Source organism: Trichosurus vulpecula, chromosome X (genome assembly GCF_011100635.1).
Source record: "Trichosurus vulpecula isolate mTriVul1 chromosome X, mTriVul1.pri, whole genome shotgun sequence".
Taxonomy (NCBI): Eukaryota; Metazoa; Chordata; class Mammalia; order Diprotodontia; family Phalangeridae; genus Trichosurus; species Trichosurus vulpecula.
This window is the reverse complement of record NC_050582.1, coordinates 3,378,564-3,391,637: the sequence shown is the minus strand read 5'-3', so window position 1 is coordinate 3,391,637 and position 13,074 is coordinate 3,378,564. Positions and strand designations below refer to the sequence as shown.

Genomic DNA, 13,074 nt, shown 5'->3' with positions numbered 1-13,074 from the left:
CCAGGCTCCCGCCATACCAGCCTGGGGCCCGACAGCCAAGTGGGAACGGGAGACTTTGCTCCTCACCACCCTGGCCCAGAGGTGGGAAGGGCAAGGCCGGGATATGCCACACAACACATAGCTAGCAACCTCCAGCTTCAAAGGGCTTCCTGCACACCTTAAAGTGGCCAAGGGAAGTGAGTTATCTCCCTTACTATCACCAACACTGCTCTTGGAACACAGGTTAAGTCAGCTCCCTGATGATCCCCGAGCTTAGGATTCTCGCTCAGAAGCCCTGGCTTTCCTGCTCATCTCAGCCCACTCTGTAGCTCCTGCTGACTCTCCTCACAACTTGAACCCTGCCTCCTGGGCCCAAGTAGAGAGGGTTTGCCCCATCACCTGCCCCTGCCAGCCCAGCCATGATGGGGAACTGGCAGATGCTGCTGTACTTGGGTCCTTGCTGGCTGAGCCCAGACAGGGGCCAGGGCATAGCAGGGGAGAGGGCCCCTCACACCCACGTCACTGGAGCCTGTTAAGAGTGTGCAGAGCATTCTCAAGGGAGTGTTTGTTCCCAGTGAAGTTCTGCCAAGAAGATGAAATCTTCTAAAGCAGCTCCTCATTGCTGCCAGAGCCCATCTTTCAAATCCCAAAGTTCTCCCTGGGAAGCTAAACATCATGGAAACCCCATGTTCTCAAAAGAATGCAAACAGTGGATGACCCAAAGGTCAGGGGCCACAGAGAAGGTGAGCAGGCTGTGGAACAGCACCAGCATTGACTCGCACATGAGCAGATAGCTAAGGAGCAGCAGCAGAACCACCAAGGATACCAAAAAAGGACCAGAAAAAGAAATGGGCCAGTCACAGCACAAGCATGAGGTTCCCACATGGGCAGCCCGAACACCAGCTTGGTGCCTCCAGAAGGTTGGGGACATTGCCTATGGGGGCTTTTCAGAAAGTCATGGCCATGAATTGCCCAAGATGACAAGGCATGGAGGAACAGTGATCTGTGCCAGTGGGGAGACAAACCATCCCACTGCCAAGTCTAAAATCACTTTGGTGAATGAGCAGGGAGCACACACGCAACACACACACACACACACACACACACACACACACACACACACACACGTGCATGTACACACGCATACACATGTGCACACACGCATACACATGTGCACACACACACATACACACGCACGCACGCACACACACGTGCATGCACACACATATTATCTTTCTAGAAATTCTGCCTGCTGGCCTAAGTGAGGAGCACTATCAGCACATGGCGGGCACCTCAAAGCAACACCAGCCAAACATGCCGGAGTTCCAGCAAGCTCCCTCTGCCAGTGTCATTTGCCATCTGCCAATGTTTACCCACTCAGCCTTCAGTCCCATGCCTTCACTTCGAGGGAAATCAGCCCCACTTGACTATCTGGGATTAAGAGAGGAATTCTGCCTAGATGAATAAGAAATGGGACACGGAGGTGACAGTGACCTTAGCACCATCCCCTAGCATGCCAATGGATGACAGAGGAACAGCCCACTTCACTTGGCCTCTCGGGTCATAGGCTAGTCACTTGGCCTGATGTTCTCTCTGAGGACCCAAACCCCTCCTTCTCCCCTCCATCCTCAGAGTCCTGAAAATAGCACACCAATCCAAAGGACAAAGCACAAGATTCTGAAGAGCCAAGGAGCCTTAGCTTGCTCAGCCTGCCAGTGGCTTCTCCCTCGGTGGCCAAAGATGATCTTGGAAGGTGCAACACATGTGCCGCTCAGGGTGTGGCCCACATCCTCAAACCACCTGCTGAAAAGAGCTAGGCAGCATGGTGCAGTAGAGCCCCGGACTTGGGATTCAAGGCCCTGACTGCTACTAACTTGCTGTATATCCTTGGCCAAGGTATTTAACCTCTCCGGGCCTGTTCCCTCCTCTGTAAAATGACGAGCTCTATGATCCTTTCTATCTCTAATGTTCTCTGACTCCCTGACTTGATCAGAACAAACAGCCCAATAGACAAAGAAATCGGCTTGTTACAGGCTTAGCAAACAGGCTGCAAAATCAGAAGCTGTCCAATTCTCTGGAAACTTGGGCGACAAGAAGCTCATCCCTCCTGGAGAAGGATGGGTATGAAAGCCAAAGGGTAAAGCAGAATCCGCTCACCAGAAAGAAATCAAAGAATAAATATTTGACTCAAGTCTTCATATCCGGCCAGTCAGTGGCCAGTAAAAGAGCACAGACACACGGGAACTGACAAGGACAGACAGGCAGGACCCACCGCCATGGCCGACCTGGGACTACAGCAGCGAAGCAACGACTCACTAATTCACAGGGAAACATCTCTCTCCCGTTCCTTGGCCCTCCCTGACCCTCCTGTTGCTGCCCCCAGGCTGAGTCAGGATCCCTCCAAGGCATTGGGAGCTGAGAGGCCCTGGAGTCATAGGAAAGACCCCAGCAGATTCACCAAGGGCTTAAGGAGCTAGAGAAAGAGGTAGGGGAAGGGGGAAAGGGGCTTTGCCATATGGAGGAAGGGATGTTTAAACATGTCATATGCTAATCCTTCAGCAGAATTTTGGCAAGAGAAACAGCTTATCAGTAATACTTCTTAAAAATATAAGTAGCCATTCAACATCATGGAAGGATGGGTCTGAGAAAATGGATGATTATCAGAATATCTCTCTATGCACCCACATCCATTTGTCTCCTGGGAAAGCATGCCTACAGACATGGATTACCATTGGCCTCTGTGGCCCAGCAGTGGTCAGAAAGGACCTTGGAGAACCTCAAGGATCACCATTTCAGAGTCTCCAAGGAAAGGCCCTAAAGGCACACAAAGGACATGAATTGTTCTTTCTGGTGAACCCAGGTCAGGGTTCCCCCCCACCCTGCAAGGATAGCACACCCATCCCTCCACTGCAACCCAACAGTATCTTATGCCTCTATGGAAACAACTGACATCTATCACTGAGAAATACAAATACACATTTTCAACTGAAATAAAAATTAAGGCCTCTCATTAGCTCAAGCAGCTGCCTGGAATCTCCCAGAGCCTAGCGTATACACAGGCTGCTCCAAATGAGGGATAGGACCACACACTTTCCTGGCTTTGTCTATTGCTTCTCTCCTTTGTATGTTTCCTGGGAGGTCAAAGTCCCCCAAACTTTATATCTACATGGGAAATTAAGGAACCAGAATCACCTCCCCAGTGGGACAACTGACCCCACAGGTTTAGCCTAAACTCCCCACAGACTGTGCTTTCATTTCAGGGGACAGCTGAGTGTGTGGGTAGAGGGATGGCTGGATGAAGGGTCAGTCAGAGATGACAAGATGGATGGGTGGGTCATCAATAAATGGATGACCAAATGAATGGGTCAATGGATAGAGAGCTGGGTAGGTAGTGAGATCTTGGATAGGTTAGTAGAGGGATGGGTGAGCAGACATATGAATGGAGAATAGATGGGACAGACAAATGAACAGGTGAATGGATGGGTAAGATGGACAGATGACTGAATGGGAGATTGGCTAGGTAGATGAGTGGGTAGAAGTGCAGCAGAGCCCAGGTCAACATCACATGCAAAGTCAGGAAGAAAGCTGGAAGAATGGACAAACAAAAAAAGAATCTTGCCATAATGAGCTCAAGACACAAATACAGAAGAGGACAGTGACTCCAAAATGTCTACAAGGAAAGGCTCAGAGGAAAACAGCTTGGGCACAAACTAGAATTCCTGGAAGAGTTGAAGCAAGAGTTTAAAGCAGAGGTTTGGAAAAATGTTTTTGTAAATGGAATGGAAGTGAAAGCTTTGGAAAAGAGAATTGGAAAGGGAATGAATGGGTAGGTGGCTGGGTGGATCATGGATGAATGGACTTCTTGGTGGAAGGATGGATGGATGGATGGATGGGGGAGTAGATGAATGGGTAGGTGGGTAGATAGAAGGATGGACTGATGGATGAATGCATGGGTAGATGGGTGGATAAGTGAATAAGTGGATGAATGAATAGATGGCTAGGTGAATAGGCCTGCATAATAACAGGAAGGAGTCCACAGACTAAGAAACCCTCACTTATCCCTTTACTTCCTAGCCTGAATTGAGACACATTTTATTAAGATGTCTGACATGCTACGAATCTTGAGCCTTCTTCAACAGAAACCGTGAATTTTTCAAGGACTCAGAAACCCAACTGTCCAAATCTTTTGAAGATGCCAATGAGCTCAAAAAAGAAGGAAGTCCTTTCTTTTTTCTCCCATTCTTCCTCCTTCCTTCACTCTCTCCACCCCCTCCTTCCAGGAAACCAAAATGTGCCAGCAGCTGAATCTTTGGGGAGAGACCAGGAAAGAGTGCCACCTATGCCTCAGTGGGCTTCTCAGGTGAAATTGTTTTGGGAACTCTTCTGGAAAAGGAAACAGATTCCCACTAAGGCATGTGGGCAGTTTCTTAGAATTCAAAGTCGCTAAGGGGTGAACATGACAAATGCCCTAACCTGGAGGAGGGGGCAGCACCCACTTCAACATCTAGTTTTGAAAGGGACATGAAGCCAGCAGCAAAGATCCTGCCCCCACTCACTAGCAGACTGAGTGCTAACCAGGTCTCTCCTCACTAGATTTTTTTTATTATTAAAAAAAATTCACAAATCATTGCCTTGCACAGTTATGCTCAGAATAAAAACGATTCAACCCCATCAGGGGGCAGGCAGAGGCTAGGTCCCTAAGTGCCACCACACATGGAGGGAGTCAAGAGGTAGCATGGAGATCTTTCTGGCGGCCCCTGGGATTGCCTTCCTGGGTGGCTTTCCAGGGACAAATTCAGGGTTGGGCCCAGCAAGAACAGGCTTTGCCATGTGAATCTCTGCAACCTTCTCCAGGCATCTGGGAACATGGGAAGCCATGGGGGTAGCGGGCAGAAAGTGGGACCCCCAAACCAGGCCTTCCTGAACACACTTATCTTTTGCCTTTAAAAAATAAAATAAAAGTAACAAGCTAACTTTCTCAAGGCAAATGCAGACTGAGAGTGAGACAAACCAAGCTGACCCAAGGAAGAAGGCCCCAAACTTGGAGGGGGATGGGCAGGACAAGGGGAAGGGAAGCAGGGTTCAAGGGCTGAGGTCACATTCACAACACACTCATTCTGCCTCTTTGGGGACAGCCAAGCCATTGTTTTCTGTCCATCCTACTGCAGGCAAACTGAATGTGGGAATGGGAGCCAGGTGGGCAGATGGGTAGGAGCCATGTGAGAGTTGGAGGGGCCCTTTCTTCCTTCTCTAATGCCGAAGCAGGCCAGACACTGGGAAAAGCAACAAGCCAGGCATTCGAAAAGGAAGCGCACGGGCAGCCAGCCCATGGTGGAGAGCTGCTTCCCCCTATACCCCACACAGCCCTGAGCTGGCTCCAGCTGGCCAAGGCATATGAGAGGAGGGAGTAGGGGAAAAGCAGGCTCAGCCCCCCAACCTTATGCCCCTTACACTGGGGACATCCAAATTCGGTTTGTCTGTCTGTCTGTGCTGCAGCCCAGACAGTGAGGTCCTACAGAGTCTTGGGGGGATCTGGCTCTCCACACGCCAGGGCCGGGGCGGGTGAAGGCCCTCCCTCTCCTCACTAGCGGCTGCTGTTCTTAATCGCTTCTTTCGCGGCAAGGATCAGAGGAGTCAGGCTGGAGAGAGGCTTGGCTAGTTTTAAAAATGGATGCTGCAATAAAAAAGGAAAAGATTGAGTGTTACTGGGATATCACTCCCTTCAACATCACAGGCCCTTCCGTACCATTATGTGATGCCTTGGTAATCCACATTGCTTTTCATTGAAAAGCCCCGGGGTCCTTGATAGATGCAAAAGCACAGGACCAGAGCCTGAGAGCTGGAAGGGACCTTCATTTAACAGGTGGGGAAACTAAGGCCCCAAGAGGGGAAGGAACTTTGCCAAGCTCATGCAGGTACTAAGAGTCAGCACCAGGACTTGAACCCAGCTCCTCTGTCTCCAAAGCCAGCATTCTTTCCACTGGCCCACCCTGATTCATCTTTTGCCTTTTCAATTTCTACACCTTCCCAGAAATTAGCACCACAAAGCTGGAAGCTCAGGTCCCTCCTATACTGGTCAGACCCTGACTTTCACTGACTCATGGCTTGAGTTCACCTGGGAAGAGTCCGCACAGTTACTCAAAGCATCTCTTTGTCCAAGAGCCACCCTCGCTGGCCTGTTTCCTTCCTGCCCTAACACAACTCTCTTCTCTGCTGCCTGGTTTGCCTCCTAACCCTAAGCCCTGCTTGGCACAGACATCCCACAAAGGTCAGCTGTCAGGCCTTGGCTCTTCTCTACCCACCCTCTTTCCACATCCAAATGGACAGCCCCCAAATCTCTCTCTAGCTTCAGTCCCCATGTCCACTTGGAAGGCTCACAGCTGCCCTAACTCAATGCGTCACCAGCCTGACATCAGTTTCCCCTTGCTGCTTCTTTCGTTCTGACCCTGTCACCCAGGCTAGAAGCCGTGAAGCCAGCATATGCACTCTCACCATTGAAGGCAATGGCCAGCCTGGCAGATGGTCCAGAAAAAGCTATCAGTTACTCGGCCCCAAACTATGTGTTGGCCACATGGGTGTGAGCCTTTTGTAGGAGCCCAGGGATGATCCTCACAGGCTTTGCCCTCTCACTTGGTCTGTTCACTAATCCCCCAAAGGCTGTGGGCTCAGTGTGGCTGGGTGGTGGCAAAGTCTGATAGCTTCAGGTGCCCCCAGAATCCAAGCAGGGAGATGCTGAAAACACTCTGGCCCCCAGCACTGATACTGAAGTCATGACAGCTGAACATGGGAGTCTCACCACACTCCCCAAAGCCCAGGAATTAAAGACCCATGGCCTCAAAACCTTTGAGACAAAGACTTTGCCCCTTGCCACTGCAAGACCTCACTCCCATAGATGAACCTGGACATCGGTGTGCTTTCTGGGAGTCCACAGGGATACTGGGCACCCAAGACACCAAGCTCTGTATGAGTCTCCTTGGCAAGACTGAAAACAATTGGGGACCAAGAAGACAGAGCACATGACTGGGGGGCAGGAAGCCTGGCTATCCCAGGACTGGCTCTAGGAACACATACAAGGTTCTCCACCTTCAAAGAAGGTGCAGTGGGGCATGGTGGGAAAAATACCTGCTCTGAAGCCAGAGTTCCTGGAGCAAAAGCCTTCCTGGGAGACATTAGAATACACATTGACTTTGGGCCAGTCAGGTCTCTTTTTTGAGCCTGTTTCTTCCTCTACAAAATGAGAGGCCTGGGCTTGCTGACCTCTAAAGACATTGCTAAGGCTAACACGATGCTCCTATGATCCTTTGATACCTTCTGGACCTCAATTTGCCCATCTCAGAAATGGGAGGCAGAGAGCAAGATAGACTCTCAGAATGTGTCTAAGGTACCTTCCAGCTCTCATGTCCTTCAGCTCTACTCACAAGCCAAGCTGAGAACAGCCAAAGCAGAAGCTGAGGCTGCTGAGTCCCTACAAAATGGGATGATGACATGTCACGCAAGGCATCGAAACTACTACAGAAAACCAGGCTGACTCCCTCCCTTTCCAGAGCAGGAAACAGATGCCTGCCCAGTGAGGGCAAATCCAAGGTCCCACGGGCAGGAAGAGGCCAAATGGGGACAGAGAGGCAGGTCCTGGACTCCTACCCCAGGGTCTTTGCCACCAGGCTGGCTCCATGAAGAGCCAGAGGCTTTTTCTAGAACCAAGGCTCTACTTTGCAAAGAGAACCTCACCTGGTCAATCCCTCGAGCTACAAGCATCTGCCGAGAGCAGGCCCGAGGACCCAGGCAAGCAAGAAGGCAGGTAAGAGGGCCTTGCCATCTTTCTCATCATCCTTCTCTTTGGGTTACCTGCAAAAGCTCCTTGGCAGACCCTCGCCGGTCCACATCCATCTCCAGACAGCGGTTTAAGAAGTCTCGGAACACAGGAGAAAGTCTCTCAGGATTCTGGAGCTCTGGGGTGCCATTAGTCGCTATAAGGTACAAGGCCTGGGCAGAGACAGGAGACATTTAGGCAGAAGCCCCTCCTCTGTAAGCTCATCAGGCCCTCTCACCCAGTCTCTGTGAGGACTCCAAGGGAAGGTTCTATCTCCTCATTTTTCACAGGAGAAGACCCAACGTGATTGGCCCAAGGGCCCATAGCTGGCAAAGGGCCACTATTACAGCTCAATCTGCCAAAGGCTGTGTGCAGAGCCCCACGGTGGGTGCTGGGGACACAAACAAAAAGGTCCTCTTCCACCTGCTAGAACCCTCAAGAATCTGGCAGATAGGCCAAGCCCCTCCTTTTACAGAGGCTCAGGAAAGAGAAGCAGTATGTTTAATGTCATGTGGTCCATAGCAGAGCCAGAATACAACCTGAAGCTCAGCACTGACAGGAGCCTAGGGGAGTTTGCAGGACGGGACACAGGTGAGATGGGGGAGGGTTTCACTTCCCTCTGCGCTGCCCTGCCACACCATCCCCCACACCTTCTAATTGTACCCATCTGAAGCCTGCTCGATCATGCTGCTATATCCCCTGGTTTCCCCTTCGAGGCCTGCCTGGCTCATGCTGGCATGGTCTGGTCAGATCTAGATGAGAGACCCAGTTAATTCCCAGGAATGGGCCTGGCCTGGCCCTTTCCTCTTTAACGGTTGGCAGTGGGGAACTGAACCAAAGTGACCAGCCCATCCCTGGGGCACGTTGCTCCATGGGATCCCTCCTACCTGTCTCTGCTCTAGTCCCCACTTTGGGGGTGGGAGGTATTGGAGGCAGCCAACGTGCATGAAAGGGAACCATCTGTCCACAGTACACAGACAGGGCCTCTGACTCAGGAGGAAGCCATGGGAACAGGGCCTCCAGGGAGCCTCTCTGAGCTGCTTCCCCATGGGCACTGGAGCTTACAAACACCAAGGCAAAGTCCCAGACAGGGAGCCTGAATCTCTGGACACAGGTCAAGCCCAGAGCAGGAGGCTGTGACCCCTTGGGCCCAGACAGGGCTTTCTCCCTGCTCCTGGCCCAACCTGGCTAAGGCCAGTGCCTGCAAAATGTTCAAAGGGCTGAGGCCCCACTGATGTAAGCCTTCTCCACTACAGCCTCTTCAAGCTGGAGCTGCTCTGGCTGTGAAAGATCATCCTCCCCCAGGAGTTGGCCAGCCCCTTTGACACAAGACCCACCTGCCATCACTGGGCCCAGACTCCAAACTGGCTGAGCTGCCAAGGCCCTTAGAGGCCATCTCATCCAGTCCATTCAACTTAACAGAGGAGGAAATTGAAGCCAAGAGAAGGCAAAGAAGTGGGCCAGGGTTCCACAGGCAGTTAGTGGGAGGCCTGGGAGAGTAGGTACCTTCTGGACCTGAAATGCATGGAGTCAGATATTGATGTTGTTCAAAGGATCCCTTAACAATGCCAAGCGCCTTGCCAGGCAGGCCCAGGCAGGCCCAGGCTGGCCAGTGTGGAGTTCCTGTAAGCCCATGGTGAGGAGATGCCACTCAGTGCTTAGCAAAAGTTGGAGAGAGCCCTTGCATGGTGACTGTTCAGGGGAGAACCAGCTTTAGTCAGCTTTGGCCCCACCTGACCCTTGAGCTGTGGGCAGGGTGGCAGAATGGGGAATCCTTATCCCACTTACCCGGAGCGGATTTTCATTCAGGTATGGGGGCTCGCCCTCCACCATTTCTATGGCCATGATCCCAAGGGACCAGATATCCACTTTAGGGCCATAGGCCTTCCTTGTCACCACTTCGGGGGCCATCCAGTACGGGGTCCCCACCATGGTACTTCTTTTGCTTTGTTCAGGGGTGATCTGGGCACAAAACCCAAAGTCGGCTATGGAGAAGAAAACAGTGTTAGATCCAGGCCTGGCTGTGAAATGTGTCTCTCACCCCCCCAACCCCACAAAGAAACACTTCCAGAGCATGATGGGGCTGCCTCAACAGGCAGGCAGCACACAGAAAAGGCAGCTTACCCTGGGCTCAGGTGAAGACCGTCCTTAATGATTGTTTACCCAAGAGAAATCCTGTGGCCCAGCAGACAAAAAGCCAACAAGACATGGGGGTGCAAATCCCACCTCTGATGCACAGTGACTGGGTGACTCTGGATAAATGACTTAACGTCTCTTAGTGCTCCAGAGCAAGTGCCCACCTGCACTGGTAGAGGGAATTTGCTCGCTTGGGAGTCCCCTCTACCGGAAAAATCACAGGCCCGGTCCCTGTCGCTCTCATTCCCCAAACTGGATCCTTGGATAGGCAAAGCCAGGGTAGGCAAGTTTGCACCAAAAGGGGAGTCTCTTGGCTGTCACTGACTGGGAAGGAGCAGCGAGCTGGCAGCCTCTGGCCTACCATGTCCCTTTCCTTGGGATCCTCATGGAATCTGGATGGTCCCAAGCCCATTAGTGGCTTCTGCCAACAGACAGGGCAAGTGCCCGGTGTCTCCTGAGCAGGTCCAGGGGTAGCTGGGACTCCTCTGGTTGCCTGCTGAGAGCCAGAGGAATGAACTCAATACCAACAACTGTCCAAGAGGCTAGGCCACAAAGCAAGTCCATGCCTGTGCCACCCTTCCTTGGGAGGGGAAGGCTCCTCGCCTGAGAGTTCCCTCTACCTCACTGTGAGGTGGAAATACAATCATCCCTATTTACAAATGAGGAAACTGAGGCCAGGAAAAGAGATCCTAGATCAACAGCTGCTCATCTCGTCCCTTCTCCTCTGCTCCCCACATGAGGTGGCCTCCTCTGGGGATTCAGGATCCTCTCTGAAAAGGAAAGATCCCAGGCTCTGTGCTACTCAGGGCCGCCTCTGAGGTCACCTGGCCAAAGGGAGCTTAGAATGACCCCCAACTTTCTTGAAGTACAGCCTTGCACAAGGGGAGCTGCCCAGGGCTCTCTTTGCCCCTGGACAGCCCAAACTCAAATAAGAGTGGCAGGGAAATTCCATGGGCAATATGAGGAGGCCAAAGAAGCCAGCTTTGAGGAAGAAAACCTGCCCTAGTAAGTACTATGGGCTCAGTCAAGCATTTGGTCACCCTCTTCATTAAGCTACTCTGCTGGCATGAACTAGATGGGCTAGTCTGGGAAGCCAGACTCCTGCTACGGAACCACATGGAGCACCAGAAGCTGGCCAGTCCCACACTTAGTGAGTGGAAGCTCACTGAGGGCAGGCTCAGTTCCATTTTTGTCTCTGTATCTGCATACCTGACACATTGTAGGTGCCTCCTGAATGAAAGTGAATCTAACCAGCTGCCTTAGAGTCACGTCGCCCTCGCCAAGGCCCCAGGTCGGCCAGCGTCTTCCACTCCGGCCCCTCCCACTTTCTAGCCACTTCTTGACCACAGCTAGGGCTTCACTCCCCAACAGCCCCCAACACCGGGCACCTACTCAGTTTGACTGAGCCATCCATCCCAAGGAGAATGTTGTCACTCTTAATGTCTCTGTGGATGACTTGGTTTGAGTGCAAGAAATCCAAAGCCTGGAGACACTGAAGGAGAAACAGGATTGTTAGTTAAAGGGCACAATCCCTGCCACCCCCAGCTGGATACACCACTGGGACCCAAAAAGCCCGCAGGAGGCCGCAATGTGCCAGGGGGAGAAACAGGGGTGGGGCCTGGAGCCTTCCTCGCTGTCCTGGAGATGGTGGGGGCGATACTGTGGAGGAAACATCCACGGTTGGTCCATCAGCCCGCAAGGTCCTCAAAGGCCATCATTTCTAGGGCCAAGGAATCTCCTATCTTGGGCCATGTCTCAACCTCTTACCTCTCTGCAGACAGCCGCTATCTGGCCTTCATCCATACAAGTCTCCGTGACGACATCAGTCAGAGAACCGCCAGCCAGGTACTCCATCACCACCCACAGCTCATCACCCACTAAGTAGCTGTGAGGAGCAAAGAAAGGGGTGGGGCTAAAGGACTCAAAGAACCGGGATTTAAATCTAGAAGCTGCTACTTAGTGTCTGTGTGACCTCAGGCAAAACACTTAACTTCTCTGGCCTCAGTTTCCTCATCTGTAAAAGGGACCAAATGACCTCCAAGGTCCTTTTGCCCTCTGACAATCCATGTTTTATCCTCTAGAATGATGCTAGGGACAAGCTAGAAAGCCAGGTGGCCCCAAGGCACAATGGTTGCCCTCTGGATAAGACACAAGAGAGAAGAGGAAATGGGAAGACGGGAAAGTCAGTGGTCAGGGCAGCGAAAGGGCAATGAGTCCCAGGGAACAGGCAGTGAACCCTGGCAGTGTGGACTGCCCACCTGGATAATTCCAGCTCGATCTAGAGAGTAATATGGGGCGGGTAGAAGTACTGGGTCTAGAGTCCAAAGATCTGCTTTCAAACTGATGTGACTGAAGGGGCAGGTCCCTTCCCTGCTGTGACCAAAGGGTTGGCCTAGATGGTCCCGCTATAAGCTCGGGCCTGCATGATGAACCTAATCCAAGACCCTGTCAGCTTACAAAGAAGGTAACTGAAAGCCCAGGAGGAAGAAGGAACCAGACCAAGGGCCCACAGCCAGTGAGAGGCAGAGCCAAGACTGGACCCAGCGTGAAACAGACAGGCCCGACTCTCACTCCAGATTCTCCCCAACTGATGACCACGCTCTTCTCGGGGAAGGATGCACTAACTATCAGGCGTCAGGTTCGCGAGTCATGGGTAGCATGTAGAGCGCCACAACCGTTATCTTGAAGTGCTTCCCAGCCAGGACCTTACCTGGGTCACAAAAGCAAAGGCCACTCTGGCCCTCTCCTGTCATGGTGAGCAGCAGGGGCCAAGCCTCAGCCCAACAGCCTTCTCCCCAGGGCTATCTTCACTCCCCCTGTGCCCATCTACCAGGCCTGGAACTCATGACCAAGTCAGAGAGAGCTCATGACCACGAAGCCAGGTAAGAAGAGACCACCATCAGTGTCTAAGCAATCTCATTATTCTGAGAAACTCCTCTAAGTGGGTCTAGGTTTGGGGCCAAGTCCTCTCTCTCCATATGTGGGCTCCATGTCCCCAAAATGGGCACTTCCATACCCCAGGGCCTGGAGGGCTGGGCCTGTGGTCACCTACCCCCAGTAGTTACTACTAGCTGTGACACCTTGTGGCAAGTAAGTTCACCTGTTGGAGCCTCAATGTTCTGCACTGTCTAATAAGGCCAACAACGAAT

The 13,074-nt window shown here is 52.1% G+C and overlaps 1 protein-coding gene across 1 annotated transcript in view; it reads right to left on the bottom strand.

Annotated features, from left to right (window-relative positions):
* Window positions 1-1,194: 1,194 nt before the first annotated feature.
* PAK3 (p21 (RAC1) activated kinase 3) overlaps window positions 1,195-13,074 on the bottom strand; it is a gene marked incomplete in the record, with an annotated part of 58,330 nt that continues 46,450 nt past the window's right edge. The window contains 5 exon segments of the mRNA XM_036740348.1: window positions 1,195-5,653; window positions 7,825-7,962; window positions 9,578-9,774; window positions 11,318-11,417; window positions 11,693-11,810. Coding sequence (XP_036596243.1) covers window positions 5,564-5,653; window positions 7,825-7,962; window positions 9,578-9,774; window positions 11,318-11,417; window positions 11,693-11,810 — 643 coding nt within the window.